The 23,143-nt window shown below is 52.9% G+C and overlaps 1 protein-coding gene across 1 annotated transcript; it reads right to left on the bottom strand.

Annotated features, from left to right (window-relative positions):
- Positions 1-16,196: 16,196 nt before the first annotated feature.
- LOC136351693 (uncharacterized) lies at positions 16,197-22,393 on the bottom strand. Its single transcript, XM_066303956.1, has 3 exons — positions 22,259-22,393; positions 16,874-17,964; positions 16,197-16,335 (listed from the first exon to the last, which is right to left on the bottom strand). Exons 1-3 carry the CDS (start codon positions 22,391-22,393, stop codon positions 16,305-16,307), a joined length of 1,257 nt encoding a protein of 418 aa, XP_066160053.1. The 3' UTR covers positions 16,197-16,304.
- Between the last annotated feature and the right edge of the window lie 750 nt (positions 22,394-23,143).

Below are 23,143 nucleotides of genomic sequence, written 5' to 3'. Positions count from 1 at the left end.
CGCTAGGCGTTCACGGAGCACGTGGATGGTTTACGCACACAATGGGATAGCGCACATAAACAGGCACGTCGAACGTATGAGTAGAATCGATGTGTTTATGTCCGCAATCCGAGGACGGTGGTGCCCCGAGGACAAGACCTTTACAAAATTATATATATATATATATATATATATAGATATATATATATATATATATATATATATATATATATATATCACATTTTCAATATTTTGGATAATAATAAGGGGCTAACAATTGATGCTGTGTTTGGCTCATAATAGTTAAAATATAAAGGACTATTATATAAAACAGTTTCTGCCAAAATGGGCTTCATAATGGACTGACATTGGGATTTACTCCTATCGCTATTCCGTACATGGTTGAGAGGATTACCTGCTAAATTTAGGTGGGCCTGGCCCACCATAAATTTTTTTCATTCTCAGCGTATACCAGAGGAGTGCTATCGATCTTATGTGGCTATGTACTTTGTATTTTCTATTTGTAGACCAACGTAAACCGGATGTAACCCAATCGCTTGGTTTTAGCTAGGATCTTCTACATCAAATCATTTGTACCATTATTTATGTGTGCCGATACAATGGCTTTCTCTAAACGCGATCTACAGTAGTGGCGCGATATAGAGCGTAAACCATAAAAACTAGGACGTAATTTTTCTTTGCACTCGCCTCTTAGCTTTTCGGGGATTACTTTGTCCTCTCCGGCAAACTCTAACACTGTGTAAACCATAAAAACTAGAACGTAATTGAACTTTCCACTCGCCTCTTAGCTTTCCGGGGATTCCTTTGTCCTCTTCGGCCAACTCTAACACTGCATACGTTCCTTCGGTATGGAATCACGACTTGAGTAAACTAACGATTAGAGTTTACGCTGGTGTCCAAATGACCGTCATACCCCTCGAATAAATTAACCCCATTATTTACTCAGCTGACAGGTGGCGATCCCTCATTGGTAGCGCCTACCTTTATGCAGCTTTATGCCGACCACACTTAAGAAAAGCTCATAATAAAAAGTTAATACTATAGCTATGTATAAAGCTTCACTGTTTGCCACGTTTTAAATTGCATTGTACCATCTCCTAAAAAATATTTTAACAGCTAAATAAAGGATTTTAAAGGTATTGGGCACTTAAGCGCGCGCATATTGCCAAAAACAAATACGCTCAAGTCCTTAAGGCACGTGTTAGGCCGCACCTGAAAAATATATGGCATACATGGTGTAAAATTCTGAGTACTAATGCTCAAATGATTTACCAACCGCCAATGCAAAATACCATATACATCGCTAAGCCAATGGTTTTGGATAAAATTTTGCACATATAAAAATTGAGACTTAGAAGCAATAATGTGACAGCACTAAACCAATATCATTATTGGTAAAAATGTGAAACAGTGCCTGTCACGTTCCAAAACGACCCTAAAATATATCCTCTAAATTATGCCTAGAATAATTAAAATCCGTGTGAAAGCCTCTAACAATTAAAATGTGCAAAGTTAAAAGTCAAATAAGGCTTAGAGGATTTTTGTATATTTCCTAAAAGCTTAAAATGCGTAAATAAATTTTAGTGGAATTTTCAGAGCACAAATAATAATTGTTAAGAAATAAACAAAGTTAAAATGATTTTATAAAAAGAAAAACCCTAAAAAGTCCCCTTTCCCTCCCTTGGGCCGGCCCGGCCCATCTCTCCTCCCCCCTCTCTCTCTCTCCTCTCCCCGCAGCCCATCCGGCCTCTCCCCGCGCGCGCGCCGCTGACGGGTGGGGCCCACCCGTCATCCCCTTCATCCCGCCTCTCCCGCCGCCTCCCCCGCGCCCTAGCGCCGCCGCCGCCGCGAATCCCGCCGCCTCCCGCCATCCCCGCGTGCAATAAAGTAGGGGGAATTACTCCCCGTGATCCCCTCTCCCTTTCCCCCCATTTTTCCCTCTCTCTCTCGCGTTCAAACGGGTGGATTTGCCCCCGCAAATCTCGCCGGCGCCATTGATGGTGGCTGGACCTCCCGCGCCGGTTTCCTTCCCCTCCGGCCGCTCTCTCCCCCTTCCAACCCTATTTAAACCCTCCCCGCACCTCGTCCGTCCGTTTCCGCCTCTCGCCGCCCTTCCTCCTCGCCAGATTCGAGCTCGCGACGTTGCTCTCTCTCTCCACCGTCGCTGCCGAGCTCCGGTCCGCCGCCGTCGTCGCCCCGGACCACCTCCCACCTCGGCGCCGCCTCCTTCGGGTTCGCCGCATCCTCGCCAACCTCGTCCACCTCTCCGTGTCGGTCGCCGACCGCCGGAACGCCGTCGACCCCGTCGACCCGAGCCGCGCCGCCGCCTCCCTCCGCTCCGGCCGCCTCCTCCGTCGCCGCCGTCGCCCCGGGGTGAGCCGTGGACCGTCGCCTCCTTTCCCCCTTCCCTCCCCTCTCTCGGCGCCGCTCCGCCGCGCCGGTCGTCACCGGCGGCGACCATCGGGGCGCGGGCGCGCCGCCTCCCGCCGACCGCGCCGGCGTGGCCGCCCTCGGGCGCGCCGAATGGCTGCCGCGTGGGGCCCGGCCGTCAGCCGCCCGCGCCCTCGGGTGCAGCTGACGCGTGGGACCCACGGCGCCGACCGGTGTGAGCCCAGGTGCACCCGGTCCACCGTGGACCGTGAGGCTGCCGCGTGGGCCCCACTCCCGTGGACCCAGTCCGCGCGCCCCCTCCCCTCAGCTGACGCAATAAACCCTTTTTAAATTAAATTTTAAAATGAAGAAATTCGCAAATATTCATTTAAAGAGCATATAAACTTCAAATGGCCATAACTTGGCCATTTGAACTCGGAATTGGACCGTTCAAGTCTCTAATTTTTCCTTAAGAAGTCAAGAACCCATTTTTGTGCTTTGTTCCTGCTTGTTATATGGAGTTTATTAGAGTAAAAGCCTTTTCTTTTCTGTTGGTCATGTAGACACTGCAGCTTCGGAAGATCTGCTCTTCGTGGAGGTTGAAGCCGACGTTTGGGAAAGCGAGCAAGGCAAGTCACATCATCCTTGAACATATTGAATTCCAGTTTATAAAATTATTTTGATTTAAATTATTGCATTATCGCTTTATTTAAATTCCCGCGTTATCACTGTTTTATCTAGCCATGCCTATTTACCTTTGTTATGACCTTGTTATTGTTATTGTTATTATTTCCTTGTTCACCCTAGAATAAACAAAACCCCAACTAGTGGACACTCTACTCATGGTACCACTAGTATGATTTTAGGTAGATGCTTCGCTGGTTAATTAGGCAACATTAGGTGGTTTTACAACTCTAGACTTTGGGAATACTCTTATCACCTGGACACTATGGAATGGTTGGATTATTGTGGAATTGGATTCACACCTCCCCCTCTATTCAAAACCCTCAAAATGGTTTTGGGCTGGGCTCGGGGTGCATGGTTTTGACAGTAGCACCTCGGCCTTATAAGGACCGGTCTTCGGGACTCTGTTGCAAAGCACTACTGTACTTCCACATGTCTAGTGGGTAAGGCTTAGTTTGTGGCTCAGTCTGGTTATAAACAAAAGTACACGGATGGAGATGGACGAAGTCGGGGGTCGATGGACATCTCTAGGGCAAATGAAGGCTACACGAGCTGCGGCCCGGTAGTCGAGATGTCATGGCACAGGGCCGGTGTCCTGCTGCTAGGGGCTCAGTCCTGCCTACCTTCCCGGGGGTTCCGGCCGTAGGTGGGGTTGGGTCGGTACTCTTGTTTATGGCTAGGATGGGTTGGAAACTATGTCATGTCTTCCGTCCGTATACCGTGGTGGTATGTGGCACGTGGTTACACGTGAGGAAGATGTGTCTTGTGGGTAAAGATGTACACCTCTGATCAGAGTATAATCTATTCGAATAGGCGCGCCCTCGGTTATGGGCAAGCCGAGCAATGTACCCAAGTTAGTGTTTTAATTCTTAAAACCTGCTTAACAACTAAAATATGGAATGGTTGGCCTGGGTTGGCTTGGGACGAGCTGGGACCCAGGGTCGGGTTGCCAGTTCGGTCTGAATCATCGTAGGCCTTGGGTTAAGGCAGGTTCGTGTGGGTTTACGGCCTTGGTTAATAATATTGTATAGCTCTAGGACCATGTTCACAAAATAGCTTTGAGCAACTAAGTGTCTTTTAATGCTGTTTACTGCAAACCCTAACCCTTATATTATAACCCCCTTGTACTCCCTTACATTTATTCTGCACTTGTGGGTGTGTCTTGTTGAGTACGGTTGTTGTACTCAGTCTTGCTCAATTTTTCCCAAACCCAGAAGAGGAGTTCCTGGAAGATGAAGGCTTTGGTGTCTAGCTCGTGCCTGTCGTCAAGCGCCTGTGGTCGTCGCCCTAGTCTTCCGCTGTTTCCCGTTTGTCTTTGTGTGTGCTGGGTCTTCGCCGCCCATGTAATAAATTAATTAATTACGCTTCCGCTTGTTAAACTCTGAATTGTATCAACTTTGGTGTATCTTGCCTCCTGGGACAAGGAATAATGCACGCACGTAAGGAACTCCCGTTGGGTTATTTCCGGTCGTGACAGTGACAAACCTTTTAGAATAAAATGGCCAGTATAATTAACTCAAGATTTAAAATAAGTATTGACATGATCAACTAGAATTTCTGACTTTTCTGGTAAAATGACTTACATACCTTTTATTTCCTGCACACACCTGTTGCTTGTGAATCATATTCTTAGGACCACATGTTATCTAAGTTATTGATTAATGAGAGATAGTCTGATGATATGAACCTTGCTCTTGATGTTGAACCCTTGGAAATTTTATAAAAACAAAATGAAATAATTTTACATACTCCTCATGATGTTCCCTTCCTACCAAAGCCATATATCGATCTCAATGATGAAACCTTATACATATGTTGGTTTGCTATCATTTTGAATTTTGCCAAGTGGTTGTGATTCTTGTTAGATTCTTTTCATATTCTCATGAACAAAGTCATGTGCATTTAGCCACAAAAAATATTGCTCTTTCTATACGCTGTAGGATTATCCAAAATTTTTCCATTCATTTCCATATGCTAAGCTTCTACACCAAAAGTCATGCATCCACCAAATAAAGACTCCAAAAATATGTGGTCTCTTCTCCAATGATCTATGCCAAATGAGACATGAGCTAAAAAAAAAGAGATTATGCTCGAAAGAGAATGATCAAAATGTTCTCGAGCATGATGAAAAAAAAAGTATTGCCATGTTCTCTAAAATAAAGTGCGAGGAGGATCATATGGAAAAAAATGAGTCATCATTCTATTTTTTTTTATTTTCCCACCATCTCATTTTCACTTATAAACTTAGGTGCACAAGCTTGGTCATGGTTATATGATTAGTTATCTTCTTGGATCTTACATTGGACTTTACAATATATCTGATGCAAGTATGTCATTCTTATTCCCTACCCTAAGCTCCACATAAGCCTTATTAGAAAGGTAGGATAAGAAAAGGCAACATCAATGCCTTGGTGAGAAATAAAACAATTTGAGTGATTCAAAAGAATCAAATGAGGAGTATAGTAAAATTTATGTTTTTAAGAGCATCAAAGAAAATCCCAAGGTAATTCATCATGAGGAGTAAAGGGAACTTGATTCGAGGACCATTACATTCTTCAATCGCTCAAGATGGCATAGTAGACACATCAAGGTTCATAGACTTAGGTATGTTTTGACATATTTGGTATGCCATTTCATTAAGTAGAAGTCATTGCTCTAGTGGATTCATGAGCTTTACTCAGGAACCAATAAAGGATAAGTGTGGGTATGTTGTTGATGATCGTTAATGGCAAACTTTAACCGTCAAGTTCTGCATAAAAGATATCAAATGTACTATCAAAATTTAGTGGTAGGAGCTTACTACTAATCACTTCCACTAGTTTTGGTAAATATATGTATGCAGGTTATTTAAGGAGAAAATACACCCGACATGCGACGAAAATGAACCTCCGGCCAATCATGCGCGAGTACAAGGATTGGAGGGCCCAGAAGTCAGTCGAGACCGACTTAATATGAGACCAAACCATCCTCAATCACCATAGGGGCCCACCTGTCAGAGACTGGAGAAAGGCGGTGGCCAGGGGAGGCTGCCCTGGTTCGGCCGAACCAACCTTGGCACCCTCGGCTCCCACCTTGCACGTGGCAAGTCCCCATTGGTTCTCAATGACGATTAAGGGGTGTTACCAACATTTACAGCCGCCTACAAACGTTATTGACACACTATAAAAGGAGGTCCTCACTCACTTGGAAGAACACACAACTTTGAGCTCAAGTAGAGAACTCACTTGTAGTTTAATATTTAGTATGTTAGCTTGGTAGAGAGTGAGCGGAAGCTCCGGAAGAAGTGCTCCGAAATATCAGAGTTCCTCCAAAAATTATCATTCGTGTAAACAGTACCATTTCCCTGGATCAAGTAGTCTAGTACACACGAGTTCATAGCTGAAATACCAAAAGCACATACACGAGAGTCTAGTGCTAATTATTACATCATAAGCCCGTAGGCATTGTCTTAAATCATCGGACCGAGCGGTCCGGAATACATCCAAAAGCAGAAATAGATAAGGCAGCGGAATTCAGGCAGCGGCATGCCATTGCCACAGGCAACGACCGTACTAAGACCTACTGAGCGCCATCGTCTTCATCTCCCTCCTGGTAGTAGGCATAGGGATCCTCCGAAGCTTCATCTCCCGCTTCTGATTAATTTTATATTTGCAAGGGTGAGTACTAACCGTACTCAGCAAGTCACCACAGCAACAATGCATATGAAAGAGGTATTTCAAAGGATGGCTATGGCTCTTTTGCGCTAAGCCAGTTTTGTAATTCTTTTCACAAACCTAAAACCTAGCATTGACTGATCAAATTTTAGTACCAGTGTTTGTATTTAAACAACGACGGTTCTGTCCACCATCCATTGTGATCCTAAGGATAGCTTCCCGCCATTGAGTAATGGTTTTCTAAGGACGCCCACCTTCCCCCTTCTCAGGAAGTGGCTCCAACAGCATAAAAATTCGTCATGCAACAACGCATCCCACACAAGTTAAGAATTTAGAGACTAGCCAAGTGTAATACATGTCCCGGTGCTCAATAACCGCGAGCACGGCTATTCGAATAGATTTGGTTCACTCACACTGCAGTGGATGTACACTTTACTCGCACTCCGCGACTGCCCAACACATGAGCCTCGTCTCAACACATGAGGCGCGTCACGGCAAAGCTTTTCGATAACCTCGCATTGGCAGTATCCGCTCCATGAACTTAAATCCTCATGCACTCTAGGCGTCCATGTTTCTAGCAGTGTGAGGAGTTCTGGCGCTCCCGGGAAAGAGAAGTCTCACACATATTAAATTATGGTTCAAGTTAAGTTCTCTCTCTCACACACTCATGGCAGTCCTACCAATGGCGACACCAATGTAGGGCACGCCTCTCGGCTCTACCTCAACGGCTGTCCCATCGTAGCGCACCTGTCTCACTCAGGGGTGAACCATCTATGTAGGGATAATGTCTCCGCTCGGCTATCTAATCCGCTAGGTCTATACCCATTCGAGAAGTACGGTTGTACGGGGGTCGTTTCATGCTTAACTTCATGGCTCGGTCCTTAATTGACCGGGGATGGTACTAGCCTTTCCCAGATACCACCCAAATCATCCGTCCGCCCCAGTCGAAAACAGTTGTTTTCGCTTTATTTTCCTTTCACAAATCATGTTATCAATTTCATGGCAATGTGGCGCTCATGTCTCCACATGCCGCATCTCAATTACCTTCCCAAAGGTAATTGCCCAAGCATTTAAGTTTTGCAGTAAACAGCATTTAAAAGTCACTTAGTTGCCTAAAGCCATTTTATAAAGACGATCCTAGAGTTACACAGTGTTATTAATCAAGGCCATGAACCCTCACGAACCTGCCTTAACCCAAGGCCTACGATGATTCAGACCGAACTGGCAACCCGACCCTGGGTCCCAGCTCGTCCCAAGCCAATCCAGGCCAACCATTCCACATTTTAGTTGTTGAGCAAATTTTAAGAATTAAAACACTAACTTGGGTACATTGCTCGGCTTGCCCATAACCGAGGGCGCGGCTATTCGAATAGATTATACTCTGATCAGAGGTGTACATCTTTACCCACAAGACACATCTTCCTCACGTGTAACCACGTGCCACATACCACCACGGTATACGGACGGAAGACGTGACATAGTTCCCAACCCATCCTAGCCATAAACAAGAGTACCGACCCAACCCCACCTACGGCCAGAACCCCCGGGACAGGTAGGCAGGACTGAGCCCCCAGCAGCAGGACACCGGCCCTGTGCCATGACATCTCGACTACCGGGCCGCAGCTCGTGTAGCCTTCATTTGTCCTAGAGATGTCCATCGACCCCCGACTTCGTCCATCTCCATCCGTGTACTTTTGTTTATAACCAGACTGAGCCACAAACTAAGCCTTACCCACTAGACATGTGGAAGTACGGTAGTGCTTTGCAATAGAGGCCCGAGCTTAATCCTTATAGTACCCGAGGTACGACTAACAAAACCCAACCACGCACCTCGAGCCCAGCCTAAAACCATTTTGGGGGTTTTGAATAGAGGGGGAGGTTTGTGCCCAATTCCAACATAAGCCAACCATTCCATAGTGTCCAAATGATATGAGAATTCCCAAAGTCTAAAGTTATAAAACCACCTAATGTTGCCTAATTAATCAGCGAAGCATCTACCTAAATTCATACTAGTGGAACCATGAATAGAGTACCCACTAGTTGGGGTTTTGTTTATCCTAGGGTGAACAAGGTAATAATAACAATAGCAATAATAATGTCTTAACAAAGGTAAATAGGCATGGCTAAATAAAACAGTGATAACGCGGGAATTTAAATAAAGCGGTAATGCATTAATTTAAATTAAAATAATTTTATAAACTGGGATTCAATATGCTCAAGGATGATGTGACTTGCCTTGCTCAGAGAGAACGGCCTTCCGAACCTTCGGCGACGACCACGAACCACGCTTCGGGAACCTCCGGAACGATGAAAGCTACGCGAAGCACACAAGCAAAGCTACAAGCCTATAAAGAAGTAATAACAACACATAAAAAGAAAGCACACAGTTCTTTAGGTTATAACAAACATTAAGAGACTTGAACGGGTCGATTCGGAGCTCGTATGACCAAGATATGATCATCTGAAGTTTAATGCTGTTATATGGAGATTTGCGGATTATTATAATTAAGCTTTGTAATTATAAAACATGTGTAAGCGCTAGCCTGGAAAAGACAGGAGGGCTGCGCCGTTGACATGCGGACCCCACATGTCAACCTAAAGGACCGCGGTAGACCGAGTACACAGAGACGGTCCACGGGTCGACGGAAGCAGATCCCGTGTGTCAACCGAGGCGAGTGGCCAACAAACGGACTCCACTAGACACCACACGGGCTGCACCCGTAGAAACCACGCTGCTACCGAGCGGGCACATTAACACGGTCACCACACGCACAAGCGAACGACTACCGACACCGGTACACGGGTACCGGGGCCGACAACCGCACAACGAGCACGGCGGAGGCGGCCGGGAACTACGGAGACGAACGGCGAGGGGACGACTTCGGCGGCGATCCTTGGACGAAGGCGAGACGTGGCCGGCGCAACGCTTGGCGACGCGGAGGCGAGGACGAAGACGACGACGGGGCTGCAGCGGCACACTTGATGGACGCGGACGACGGACAAGAACGGCTTGACGGAGGGACGAACGCCACAACGACCGGGAACGACGAGAGGACGACGACGACGACGACGACCGGGACCGGCGAGGAGGTGACGAGGGCAGCCGGCAGCGGCTGCACGGAGACGAGGACGGCGCGGACCACGCCGCTGCGATGCCGACGACGGAGGCGGCACCGCGAGACGACGAGCCGGCGAGAATGAACGGTGAAGACGACGACGGACACCGGCGGCGTTCGGGTGAAGGGGGGGCGAGGGCGAGGGCGAGGGCGACCTTGCCGCTGCAATGCCGGGGGTGGTGGTGGTGCAGCAAGCCGACGAGCTGGGGAGGAGGAAGGGGCGGCCGAAAGGACGCCGGCGATGAAGAGGATGGAGAAGCCGGCGCGGCGACGGCGGTCTCCGGACGAATCAGAGAGCAGGCCGGGGTGGAGGTCGACGCGGCGACGACGAAGGAGGAGACGGCGCAGCCGGCCCGCACCTGAGCGGCGCGGCAGGGGCGGCTGGAGGTGGTACAGTGGCGGCAACGCCACTGGACGACGGCGGGGACGCGCCTCCGGCGGTCACCGCGCGAAATGGAGGGCAGGCCGGCGAAGAGGAGGTGGCGGCGACGCTGGAGGAGGCAACGGCACGGCCGGCCGGCGTGCTAACGCGGCGGCAGGGGCGGCTGAAGACGGCCGGCGGCACGGGAGAGAGGGGACGACGGCGGGGAGGTGGCTAGGGACCACGGGAGATCGCGGGAGGGGGCTAAAACGATAGAACGGAGCGAGGGGATTCCGTTTTATAGGATGGGGGAGGGAGCCGGGCACGGGAGAGGGCGGAACGGCGACGGGAAACACGGCCGGCGGCCATGGAAGGTGGCCGGAGAAGACGCGTCCGTTCCCGACGATTGGGGGTGCCATTCAAGGGGGAATTAAGGGGGAATTGAAGAGGAATCAATGGGGATTAAAACCCCCCACTTAATTTTGGAATCCCCGGTTTGAATGAGGCGGATTTGGAGGAGGGAGCGAGCTAGGATTTCACGGGAGAGAGAGGAGCCGGGCGGGAGGAAGGAGACGACCGGGCGGGTGGGACCCACCGGTCAGGCGTGCGTCGTCAGCGCGCGCATGTGCGCGGCACGGGAAGGAGGCGCGGCTCGGCCTGGAGGGGGGGCGCGGCTTGGGCCGGGCGGCCGGCCCAGGAGGAGAGGAGGGAGAGGCAGCCCGGGAGGGAAAGGGAGGAGGGAGTGGGCCGGGAGGATGAGGGGAGGCCCGGGAGAGGAGGGAAAGAGAGGGAGGAGGGGGAGACTTTGGCCGCGGGCCGGGAGAGAGAGAGGGAGGACTTTGGGCCAAATTTGGCCCAAAAGAAAAGGAGGATTATTTTTAGATTTTCTTTTTATTAAACTTTGATAATTGTTTTTGTTGCTTAATAATTATTTCCGGTGCTCTGAAAATTCAAGTAAAATTTGAGGGCTCCTTTTAGACCAAGGAGAATTTAACAAAAATTCTCCGGGCCACATTCGAATTTTTCTTGTACGCATTTTAGTGCTTGCCAAATTCTTTTCGAATTCTAATTAATTCTATTATTCCTTTTAGGGAATGATTTTTATTTCGGGATGAATTTATCAGGACGTGACAAATCCACCCCCTTACAAGAATCTCATCCCCGAGATTCGAGGAGGCTAGCAAGAAGATAGGTTGGGCGGTCTTCTCTTCTTGTCTGACTTCTTCCGTCGCGTCTTCTATAACAAACTTGCCTAGCAAAACTTCTCCACTCTGGACTGCTTGGCTCGATCTCCTGTTATAGATGGAATCTTCTCTTCACATGACTTTTCCCTGGTTGCACCTCTAGCTGACTTCGACTGGGCTGCGACATTGGAAGATGGGGCTTCAGTTCCAGAACTTCTTATAACTCATATCTTGGAGTCAACCTCATACAAGTTACCACTTCATGTCATGCGTCAACACTAGCTTGTCATTACTAGGATACCATGTTTGTCATCATAAGAATATCATGCTTGTCATTTACTTCTAACTTGCCACCAACTGCCTCATATTAGCTTTCCTGGTCTCCGGGTGCTAGCTATTTCTGCTATTTGATGCAAGGGTCGATAACTTTGCCTTTGAATTATGTTTCTCAACAGAACCAACTTATCCCACTTGACATGCTTTGACGTCTTCCCAAATGGCTTTACTACTGGACTTCTTATTGTCTGATCGTTATCCTGCCAAATTTGAAGCTTCGTTGTTAGATGTGATTTTAATCTGACCTCTGTAGACTATCCTCGAACATATCACTTGGTTCATAACTGGGAATAGCTCCCACGAACAAGCAACTCGGATTCACTTTCTTTATGTTCAGTTTACTTTCCACTATTCTCTTCATGTTGTCATCATTTAGCATTCAAAGTATTCCTTTACACATTCAACCTTGATGTGTTCTTTTCAGATTTCTCTTATCAATCACCTTTCGACCTACTTCTTTGCCCGGTAATAAACACCTTTGCTGGTATCTTCTATCAATAACCTTTTGAACTTTGTCAACCAAGTACTGTTCACTCCGAGAGTTGTGGATGCTTCTGGTGACGATGAGGTCCTTTGGCTTGCTGCCTTTCAGTGAAACCTTGAAGTGTTTCGCCAAAAGCTATACTAACTGTCGTTGCCTTTGATCCGAAAAAGACACATCTGAAACTCTTAGTCCAAACAAATGTCTCTTTGGTTAATCACTTGATTTTCTTTTCCGTCATCAGGTTGGTTATTAACTCAAGGTTAGAACATAGTTCCTCTGAAATGAGACCCTAGGTCTCCTTTGACAGTAAACAATTATACACATAATCCCATATCAGCATCTTCTGAAAGATTCCTCATAGAACTTGTTTTTATTACCCATTTCTCCCATATTACATGAATACGAGGCACTGCCTTAAACAAAAAGGGAAGGTGCTTAACATCGGTACATTGTATCCTCAACATGAATCGTCCATAAACATAGCAAGCTCACTGTTTATAGACATAAATATATTTATTTATTACATGATTGCTGCAAACTTGCGATTACACAATGATAAGTAGCGAACTGAAAACCACAAACGTGGCTGCTCATTTTGATTCTGGAGAGATATAGCTGGCATTGTTCTAGTGACTGCATCCTTGATTGGTTCTGTGATGATGTGTTAGGACTGCATATTGCTATCATTCACAGGAGAAGCTTCCTTCTGATTGCTATTTGAAGCAGAGAATGGTCTTCTGCTTGCTATCGCCCTCCTGAGATTGATTGCCCTTTGCTCGGCCTGGAGTAGGTCGGGGAGAGACACAACTTCTTCCATCGACGACAATTCTTTGCTGAGGCTGTCGGTGCAGAGAATGGTTGGTGCTGAAGGTATTATTGCTATGATTTATTGCAGAGTCAGGTGCAGCAGGAGGAGCATTGGTGCTGTGGATGATATCGTCGATGTTGTTGTTGGAGCTGACTAGCTGATGAGACAATCGTAGGGTTGTTCGTTGGATTTCTGCGGTCTTGGTCAACAACACATTGAGTTGGCAATCCTTGGGCACATGGTTTGTACCTTCGCACAGAAAACATGTCACCTTGCGGGTGGGACACTCCCTTGGTGGATGGTCTTCTTCACAATGAGGGCAGAGTGTGAGACACCTGCTAGCACTGTGTCCAATTTCTCCACAACGGGTGCATGCCTTTGATTCCATCTCTTCCTCGCCGAGATGTCGGGGAGACTCATCTTCATCATCCGAGGAGACTTGATCTGACCCTTCACTATCAGACACTCTGCCACCATGGCTTAGGAGGTGCTGGGTCAACCGTCGTGCACCTCGGAAGGTATTTCCTCTTTGACGTCTAGGAATAGTTATCCCTGCTGGAGGCCATTCGGTGCTGGTAATAGTCATCTTACGTACTTCTTCTTCAGTTCGCATCGGCGCTTTTCTCTTATGATTCTTACTCTTCTTGCCTTTGGCTTGCTTAGTACGTGACCCCACGTGGTACGAAAGGCTAGGAGGAAAGCATTTCCCGGGATTCAATGGATTCTCTCCATTGGGCTCTCTACTTTGTACACTAGGCTGCAAGCTTGACTTGGTGCGAGGAGGCTGGTTTAGCGATGTCTGCCCTGTTAAACCAAAGGAAGGGGCTTCTTTGGCATATACCCATGGACAATTCAGGGCATAGTGTCCTTGCTCTCTACAATCATGACAAAAGGGGACATGCTCTTCTGGCATTGGAAGCTCATTGACCTGGGTGGCAAATGCTCGATCAAACACATACTGATTTTGGTCTTGACTTCCAACCAATGGTAGCTGTGAACTAAGCAGCATGCTTGGAATGGACCAAGGGTGTGCCCTTGCTAACTCTCTTGAGGCCAGTGGTGGATTGAGTTGAAAACTTGAGTTTCTTGAGGCATACCCGCTGACATTCTTTCCTTTTTCTCTGTTAAACATCTGTGACAGGGATTGAGGTGAGAGAGGAAACAAGCCAGGAAAGAATAGACCAGAACTAGAGACAGGACCTTAAAGGAACTAACTCTTCTTGTTGATGTGTTGTTTGTTTTACTTATTCTGCAAGTTGATTAAGCAAACAACCTAGCATGGTTACATCACACCCCACTGATGCAAACCACGCGCTACACACACAAGCAAGGAAACACGCGACTAACGACTCTACCCTAGAGGGTGGCTTAGGTTCTGCGGCGGGTTCTCCAAGATCTTAGCTTCGGCTTCACAGCTGGCTTCACTGCTTCCTCCACTTCGCTAGCGAATCCTGCAGCCTTCTGGAGCTTCGGCAGACAATTGACGACATTTGCTTCTTCACAAAGCTGACCAACTAGTACTAGTTGAAATCTGAAGAAGGAAGAAGGGAGTAAACCTTTTTCAAATAGCATTAGGGGAAGGAGAAAAAAAAAGGAACTTTCGCAAATAGTTTTATTTATAAAATATGTCCTTAGGTTTTATCCACTTGGCTCATCCTACAGTCGAGATGGCTCTGATACCAGCTTGTCGCGACCGAGAAAAATACATTTTCCCGAACGCTAGTGTATTAATCCCCGTCCCAGGAAAAGCCGGGGTACACCACACAAACATGATATAAAAGACACATCTTTATTATATCGATAATATTTACATTATTACAAAGGCACTTAAAGCCCGACAATAAAAAATAAACAGCAGCGGACTAGCGGGCCTACGGCTCCATCTTCACAGGCGCTCAACTGGGGTATAAGCCAGGACTCCACCTAAGACTTCTTCTCCAAAGCTTCTCTTACTGAAGGGGGGGAAAGATTGAGCAAGAATGAGTACAACCATAGTACTCAGCAAGCCACACCGAAGATGCATAATTAATGCAAGGGAGTACAAGGGGATAATAATATAGGGGTTAAGTTTTGCAGTAAACAGCATTTAAAAGTCACTTAGTTGCCCAAAGCCATTTTATAAAGACGATCCTAGAGTTACACAGTACTATTAATCAAGGCCGTGAACCCACACGAACCTGCCTTAACCCAAGGCCTACGATGATTCAGACCGAACTGGCAACCCGACCCTGGGTCCTAGCTCGTCCCAAGCCAACCCAGGCCAACCATTCCACATTTTAGTTGTTAAGCAAATTTTAAGAATTAAAACACTAACTTGGGTACATTGCTCGGCTTGCCCATAACCGAGGGCGCGGCTATTCGAATAGATTATACTCTGATCAGAGGTGTACATCTTTACCCACAAGACACATCTTCCTCACGTGTAACCACGTGCCACATACCACCACGGTATACGGACGGAAGACATGACATAGTTCCCAACCCATCCTAGCCATAAACAAGAGTACCGACCCAACCCCACCTACGGCCGGAACCCCCGGGACAGGTAGGCAGGACTGAGCCCCCAGCAGCAGGACACCGGCCCTGTGCCATGACATCTCGACTACCGGGCCGCAGCTCGTGTTGCCTTCATTTGTCCTAGAGATGTCCATCGACCCCCGACTTCGTCCATCTCCATCCGTGTACTTTTGTTTATAACCAGACTGAGCCACAAACTAAGCCTTACCCACTAGACATGTGGAAGTACGATAGTGCTTTGCAACAGAGGCCCGAGCTTAGTCCTTATATTGGTCGGGGTGCTACTTCCCACAACTGGCATGCACCCAAACCCCATCGAAAAACAGGTTTTAGGGGCTTTGAAAGAGGAAGAGAGGGGTATGTCCAATTCCACCATAAGCCACCCATTCCATAGTATCCAAGAGATATGAATATTCCCAAAGTCTAAAGTTATAAAAACCACCTAATGTTGTCCTATTAATCAGCGAAGCATCTACCTAAATTCATACTAGTGGAACCATGAATAGAGTACCCACTAGTTGGGGTTTTATTTTCCTAGGGTGAACAAGATAATAATAACAATAGCAATAATAAGGTCATAACAAAAGTAAATAGGCATGGCTAGATAAAACAGTGATAACGCGGAAATTTAAATAAAGCGATAATGCAATAATTTAAATCAAAATAATTTTATAAACTAGGATTCAATATGTTCAAGGATGATGTGACTTGCCTTACTCAGAGAGAACGGCCTTCCGAACCTTCGGCGACGACCGCAAACCACGCTTCGAGAACCTCCGGAACGACAGAAGCTACGCGAAGCACACAAGCAAAGCTACAAGCCTATAAAGAAGCAATAACAATACATAAAAAGAAAGCACAGGGTTCTTTAGGTTATAACAAACATTAGGAGACTTGAACAGATCGATTCGGAGCTCGTATGACCAAGATATGATCATCTGAAGTTTAATGCTGTTTACATGGAGATTTGCGGATTATTATAATTAAGCTTTGCAACTATAAAACATGTGGAAGCGCTAGCCTGGAAAAGACAGGAAGGCTGCGCCGTTGACATGCGGACCCCACATGCCAACCTAAAGGACTGCGGTAGACCTAGTACACAGAGACGGTCCACGGGTCGACGGAAGCGGACCCCGTGTGTCAACCGAGGCGAGTGGCCGACAAACGGACCCCACTAGACACCACGCGGGCTGCACATGTGAAACCACGCGGCCACCGAGCGGCACACTAACAGGGTCACCACCCGCACAAGCGAACGACTACCGACACCGGTACACAGGTACCGGGGTCAACAACCGCACAACGGGCACGGGCGACACCGAAAGGACGAGGACGGGGCAGCGAGAGGAGAGATCCTTACCACCACGCGACGAGGCGAGGGAACGACAACGACGAACGGGCGCGGCGGAGACGGATGGCGAGGGAACGACTTCGGCGGCGATCCTTGGATGAAGGCGAGACGCGGCTGGCACGAGGCTTGACGACGCGGAGCCGAGGACGAAGACGACGACGGGGGCTGCAGCGACCTTGACGAAACACCGAGGACGGACGAGGACGGCTCGACGGAGGGACGAACGCCACAACGACCTGGAACGACGAGAGGACGACGACGACGACGACTGGGGCCGGTGAGGAGGCGACGAGGGCAGCCGGCAGCAGCTGCACGGAGGTGAGGACGGCGTGGGACACGCCGCAGCGATGCCCACGATGGAGGCGGCGCCGCGAGACGACGAGCCGGCGAGGAGGAACGATGACGACGACGACGAACACCGGCGGGGTTCGGTCGAAGCTGAGGCGAGGCCGAGGGCGACCTTGCCGCTGCGATGCCGGAGGTGGAGACGGCGACGTCCGCCGGCGCACTGGCACGGCGAAAGGGGCTGCCGGAGTGGGTGCCGACGAGACCGAGGGAGACGCGGCGCGGGCGACGGCGTTCCGGCGAAATACGGGCGACGCCGTGGCTTGGCCGGGGAAGAGGATGGCGCGGTGATGTCGAGGGAGGATGGTGACGACGACGGCTGCCGCACCGATGAGGGACAGTAGCCGGCTGGAGGGAGTACAGTGGCACCAATGCCACTGGTTGCCGGCGGGGGCACCGTTACGGCGAGTTTCCGGCGAGGAAACGGTGAGACCGGTGAAGGGGACGGTGTTGCAGAGCCGAGGGAGGCGACGGCACGGCCGAACGGCGCGCGGGCGAGGCGGGAGAGGCGGCTGGAGGCGGCCGGCGCGGAGGAAAGAGAAGGGCGACGGCAGGAACGCGCCTCCGGTGGTCACCGCGCGAAACGGAGGGCAGGCCGTGGGAGAGGAGGCGGCTGCGACGCTGGAGGAGGCGACGGCACGGCCGGACGGCGCTCGGGCGAGGAGGGAGAGGCGGCTGGAGGCCGGCCGGCACCGGAGAGAGAGAAGGAGAAGGCGGGGAGAGGTGGTGCGGCCACGGGGGAGCTCGGGAAGGGGCTAAAACGAGAGAACGCACGGAGGGGGTTCCATTTTATAGCAGAGGGAAGCAAGCCGGGCATGGGAGAGGGCGGAACGACGACGGGAAACACAGCCGGCGGCCATGGAAGGCGGCCGGGAAAGACGCGTCTGTTCCCGACGATTGGGGGCGCCATTCAAGGGGGAAATTGGGGGGAATTGAAGAGGAATCAATGGGGATTAAAACCCCCTAATCAATTTTGGAATTAGCCAAATGAATCAAGCGGATTTGAGGGAGGAAATGGCTAGGGTTCACGGAGGAGAGAGGAGGAGGCCGGGCGGGAGGAAGGAGACGACCGGGCGGGTGGGACCCACCGGTCAGGCGCGCGTCGTCAGCGCGCGGCAACGGCGCGCACGCACGCACACGTGCACGGCACGGGAGGGAGGCGCGGCTCGGCTTGGGCCGGGCGAAGCCGAGGCGGCCCAGGAGGAGAGGAGGGAGAGGCGGCCCGGGAGGGAGAGGGAGGAGGAGGGAGTGGGCCGAGAGGTAGAGTGGGCCGGGAGAAGGAGGAGAGGCCCGGGAGAGGAGGGAAAGAGAGGGAGGAGAGGGAGACTTTGGCCGCGGGCCGAGAGAGAGAGAGGAACCTTGGGCCAGACTTGGTCCAAAGGGAAGGAGAGGGTTATTTTTAGGTTTTCTTTTTATTAAACTTTGATAATTGTCTTTGTTGCTTAATAATTATTTCCGGTGCTCTGAAAATTCAAGTAAAATTTGAGGGCTCCTTTTAGACCAAGGAGAATTTAACAAAAATTCTCCGGGCCACATTCGAATTTTTCTGGTACGTATTTTAGTGTTTGTCAATTTCTTTTCGAATTTTAATTAATTCTATTATTCCTTTTAGAAAATGATTTTTATTTCGGGATGAATTTATCAGGACGTGACAACTAGCCCCGACCCGCGCCGTTTGAGGCTGGGGCCTGGGCACGAGCCCTTGTTCAAGCCAAGACACAGAAGGACCGCGGCACAGACCATCCTCGTCTCATACACACAACAAACAGAACTGACGCAGAAATTTCCTCTTTACTTGATTGCAGAATAAATCAGTCTATACAAGAAGGGGGCCCGAAGGCCTCGGAAGAAGAAGGAAAAGTTATTAATATTGGCGGGGGCCTGGGGGCTCACTCCAACGCGCCTGGGTCACCGGCCTCGTCATCGCTGCCGTCCGCACCGTCATCACCGCCCTCCTCGTCGGAGTCAAGGGCGAACGCGAGCCGAGGGGCCGTACCCTCGAAGCTGTGGACAATGTGGTCAACGGCGTCCCAGACCTGCGCGCGCGCGCCGTCCTCGGTTCCGGGAGGGAACTCTTCCAGCGCTGCCCACGGGGAGAAGTCAGGGTCCCTGGCCTGGTAACTTGCCAGTACGAGCTCCACCGCCCCCCGGGCGAGGTCCCTCGAGGATGACTTGATCGTCTCCTCGAGCTCCTCGGGGAGCCGCTTGAGGGTCCCGGCCATCTCTGAGAGGCGCTGGGCGATGCCCCCCTGGTTGGCGGCGTACTTCGCGTACCGCCCGCCCCAGAGGCCCGCCTGCCGCCCGGCGCGGTCTAGACGGGAGACGGCATCCCGAAGCATGCCAGGCCCTACCTCGCTCGCCAAGCGGAGGGCCTCGACCTCCCCGGCGGACGAGTCCAGCGCGCCCTGCAGCTCGGCGATGGTGTGTTCGGCAGCTGCGAGGCAGGCGGCTAGGTCGCCGTCGCCCGCGGCCGCCCCGCCGCTGTGCGCTCTCGCGTCCAGCTCCTTCGCCCGCGCCTCAAGCTCTGCGGCCCGCTGATCCAGTGCGGCCCTCTCGGCGCGGGCGCCTTCCAGATTGCGGCGCGCCCGCTCCCCCCGCGCTGCCTCGCGGAGGAACAGGCTGTCCGCCAGCCGCTGCGCCGCGGCCTCGGCCTCCTCGAGAGCTCGCCCCCGCTCGGTGAGCTCGTCCTCGCGGAGGCGGAGTGCGGACTCCTCTTCGGCGCAGGCGGCCTCGTGCGCCGCCAGTGTTGCCTCCCGGGTGGCGACAGCGGCCTCGCGGTCCGCCAGGTCTCTCTCCTTCGCGTCCAGGGCGCGGGCACGCTCCTCCAGCGCCGTGGCGCGAGCCTCAAGGGCCTCTTCGCGCTGCCGGGACGCCGCCTCGTTCTCCGCCGCCCGCCGTTCCCGGGCAGCGGCGGCGTCAAGGACTCCCCGGGCGGCGTCGAGCTTCTCCTCTAGCTCCGCCGCCCGGCTCCCGTATTGGAGGCGGAGGTCGTCCCGCGCCTCGTCGAGCACGGCGGTGGCGATGAGGGCAGTCTCCCACTCCTCCTCCACCTCCCTGGCGATCTCCGCCAGGTCCCTACGACGGGCCTCGAGCTGTGAGGCGTGCCGGCGGTGTGCCTTGCGGCCCGCCTCCACCATGGCCTCCACCGAGCGCCGCCCCTCCTCGACGCGCGCCCACGCCGCGTCGAGCTCCGCCCGCTCCGCCTGCAGGGCCTCCATCTGGGCACTTAACCTGTCTAGCACCGTGCTGTTCGCGGCGGCCAAGGCTTGCAGGAGGGGCTCCGCGCTCAGTGGGGCAGCGGAAGGCAGAGGGGAGAGCCGCTTCGGTGTGGGTGCCGCGCGGCTCGGCCCGCCGATCGACGTGCCGGACTCGGGGGCGTCCCCCGAAGCTGGCTCGTCCCAAGCGTTGCCCGAGGGGTCGGGCCCGAGCGGCACGCCCGCGGCCTCGTCGTGGGTGGCCTCGGAAGTCGTCGTCGCCTCGGGCGGAGTCGGGTCGGGGACTTGGCAGGCCGCCTGGCGTGCGCACGCCGCCTCTGCCTCCCGGACGGACTCCCCGGCCCGGCGGAGTCTGGCCTCCTCCCGAGCGGCCTCCTCAGCCTGGCGAACCCGGACGGCCTCCTGGGCAGCCTCCTCGGCTTCCCGGAGGTGGGTGCTGCGCGGCTCGGCCCGCCGATCGACGTGCCGGACTTGGGGGCGTCCCCCGAAGCTGGCTCGTCCCAAGCGTCGCCCGAGGGGTCGGGCCCGAGCGGCGCGCCCGCGGCCTCGTCGTGGGTGGCCTCGGAAGTCGTCGTCGCCTCCGGCGGAGTCGGGTCGGGGGCTTGGCAGGCCGCCTGGCGTGCGCGCGCCGCCTCTGCCTCTCGGACAGGCTCCCCGGCCCGGCGGAGTCTGGCCTCCTCCCGAGCGGCCTCCTCAGCCTGGCGAACCCGGACGGCCTCCTGGGCAGCCTCCTCGGCTTCCCGGAGGCGGTCCGCGGCTTCTCGCCGGTCAGCTTCCCGCCTCCGGGCCTCCGCGGTCGCCGTCTCCTCGGCCTCAGACCGGCCGGACTTGGAATGGCGGGAGGGGCGCGACGGGATCTCGCTGAGGCAGAAGAAAAACCAGAAGACAAAAAGAAACGGGTGAGTGAAAACTCGCCTTGGGGGATGGGAGAATGAATACGGCCGCGGTGGGCGCGGGGACGAACCTGCGGGGAGGTCGGCTAAACAACCACCTCGAGGGCGAGATGAGGTTCCCCCGGCATGGCTTGGTCCCCCCATCTTGCGGAGCCGTTTCTTCTTTCGCTCCCCCTTGGGCTGCGGCGTCGGCACGGCGCCCTCCGGGCGCCTGCTGTTGGCACGCACCGCCCCGCCCCCTCGGGGAGGAGATGGGGGAGGGGTACCCTCCTGCTTCCTCTTCCCCGGGCGTCGGCAGGGCGGCTGCCTCCCGGGCCCCCATCGCGGGGCCCAGAAGCACGACCCCTTCCCGGGGTAGATTGTTCCCCCCTGCGGCTCCCGCCCGTGCCATCGTGGCCTCGGGGGGCCCGCTCCCCCGACGCCCCGACCTCCTGCATGATGGTCAGGATGTTGGCGCGCTCTGGATCGCAGCAGAGGGGGAGGACCCCTTGGGGGATGAGGGATGCCTCCACGGAGCTGAGATTCAGCACCCGTTGGACCACCATCCTGAAGTCCTCAGGGTCCCAGTCCCATTTGCGCCCCTGGTGGGTCCTCATGTAGTCCTCGGGCCCGGTGTACTCCCAGGCGCCCCGGGCGCGCCGCTGGAGCGGCGCGATCCGGAGACGAAGGTAGTCGCTGAACACCATGGCCCCCGTGAGCCCCTGGGATCGCAGACCCGCTAGGCGGTCAAGAACGGCGTCGTAGCCGTCTCCCAGATCTACCGCCGCCCGCCAGCTGGAGGCCTGCGCCGGGGGCTAGCTCGGAAGTCGGAGGCGCGCTTCGTCGGCGAGGGGGGTGTAGAACCAATCGCTCTTCCAGTCGTCCCACTTTTTGCGGAGGACGCAGGGAATGTAGCAGTTCAGCACCTGCCCCCGCGGCTGGAAGTAACAGTCACCGACTACCGTCGGCGGCGACACCGGCTGTACGGTGAAGAACCACCGGAACAGCCGGAGAGATGGACGCACCCCTATAAACATCTCGCACAGGTGCGCGAAGATGGCCAACGTCATTATCGCATTGGGGGTGAGGTGCGCCATCTGGAGATCATAAAATAGAGAGGAAGAAGAAAATAGAGAATGGCGGGACCAGCCCCGGCCGGTGGCAGATTCCGGCATGAATCGGCGCGGCAGCCCGGCCTGCCTCTCGCTCACGATGCGGGAAGGCGGAAGCACGCTACCGTCGAGCGGTGCGGAGCCCCGTGCCATGACGCCGGCGGAGGAGGAGCTTGAGAGCGAGCGAGTGCGGCAAGGGTAGGGCACAGGAAACGAAGAGTTAGAGCACAAATGGCGAAGGCAAGGGGAAGAGTGGCGAGAGGAAGGAAACGAATCCCTTCCTCGGCATCTTTACACCCTTGCCAACGCTGTGCCCGGCTCCTCGCTTCCCGTGCCCACTACCTCGCCCCCTCGTTTCTCGCGCCCACGCCTCCACTAACCCCACTCGCCCGTTTGCGGCGCACGCGGCAGATGTGCGGCCGTGGCGGTTGAGATGGGGCAGATTGTGCGCGCATTAACTACGCTCGCCAACCGCGAAAAGCGCCATCATCATGTCTCCAGGCGAAACGAACCGGCTCGTCCCGATTCGCGCGCTGCTCGAGTGATGTAGCGGTCTTAAAGAGGCCGCTCATTATTGTCGGTCGGTTTTCCCTTGCCAATGCGCGCGATTTGCGACCGCTGGGTTTCTGCCCGCCTGTAGGGACCGGCCCCACCTGTCACCAGGCCTAAGGAGTGGCGTCACGCCCGAGCGCTTCCCTCGAGGGGGGCGATCGCCCTGGCGTAACGCCGGGGGCT

The sequence above is a fragment of the Oryza sativa genome, chromosome 9 (genome assembly GCF_034140825.1).
Source record: "Oryza sativa Japonica Group chromosome 9, ASM3414082v1".
In the NCBI taxonomy this organism is placed as follows: Eukaryota; Viridiplantae; Streptophyta; class Magnoliopsida; order Poales; family Poaceae; genus Oryza; species Oryza sativa.
The sequence above is the reverse complement of the archived record's forward strand: the minus strand, read 5'-3'. Positions and strand labels throughout refer to the sequence as shown.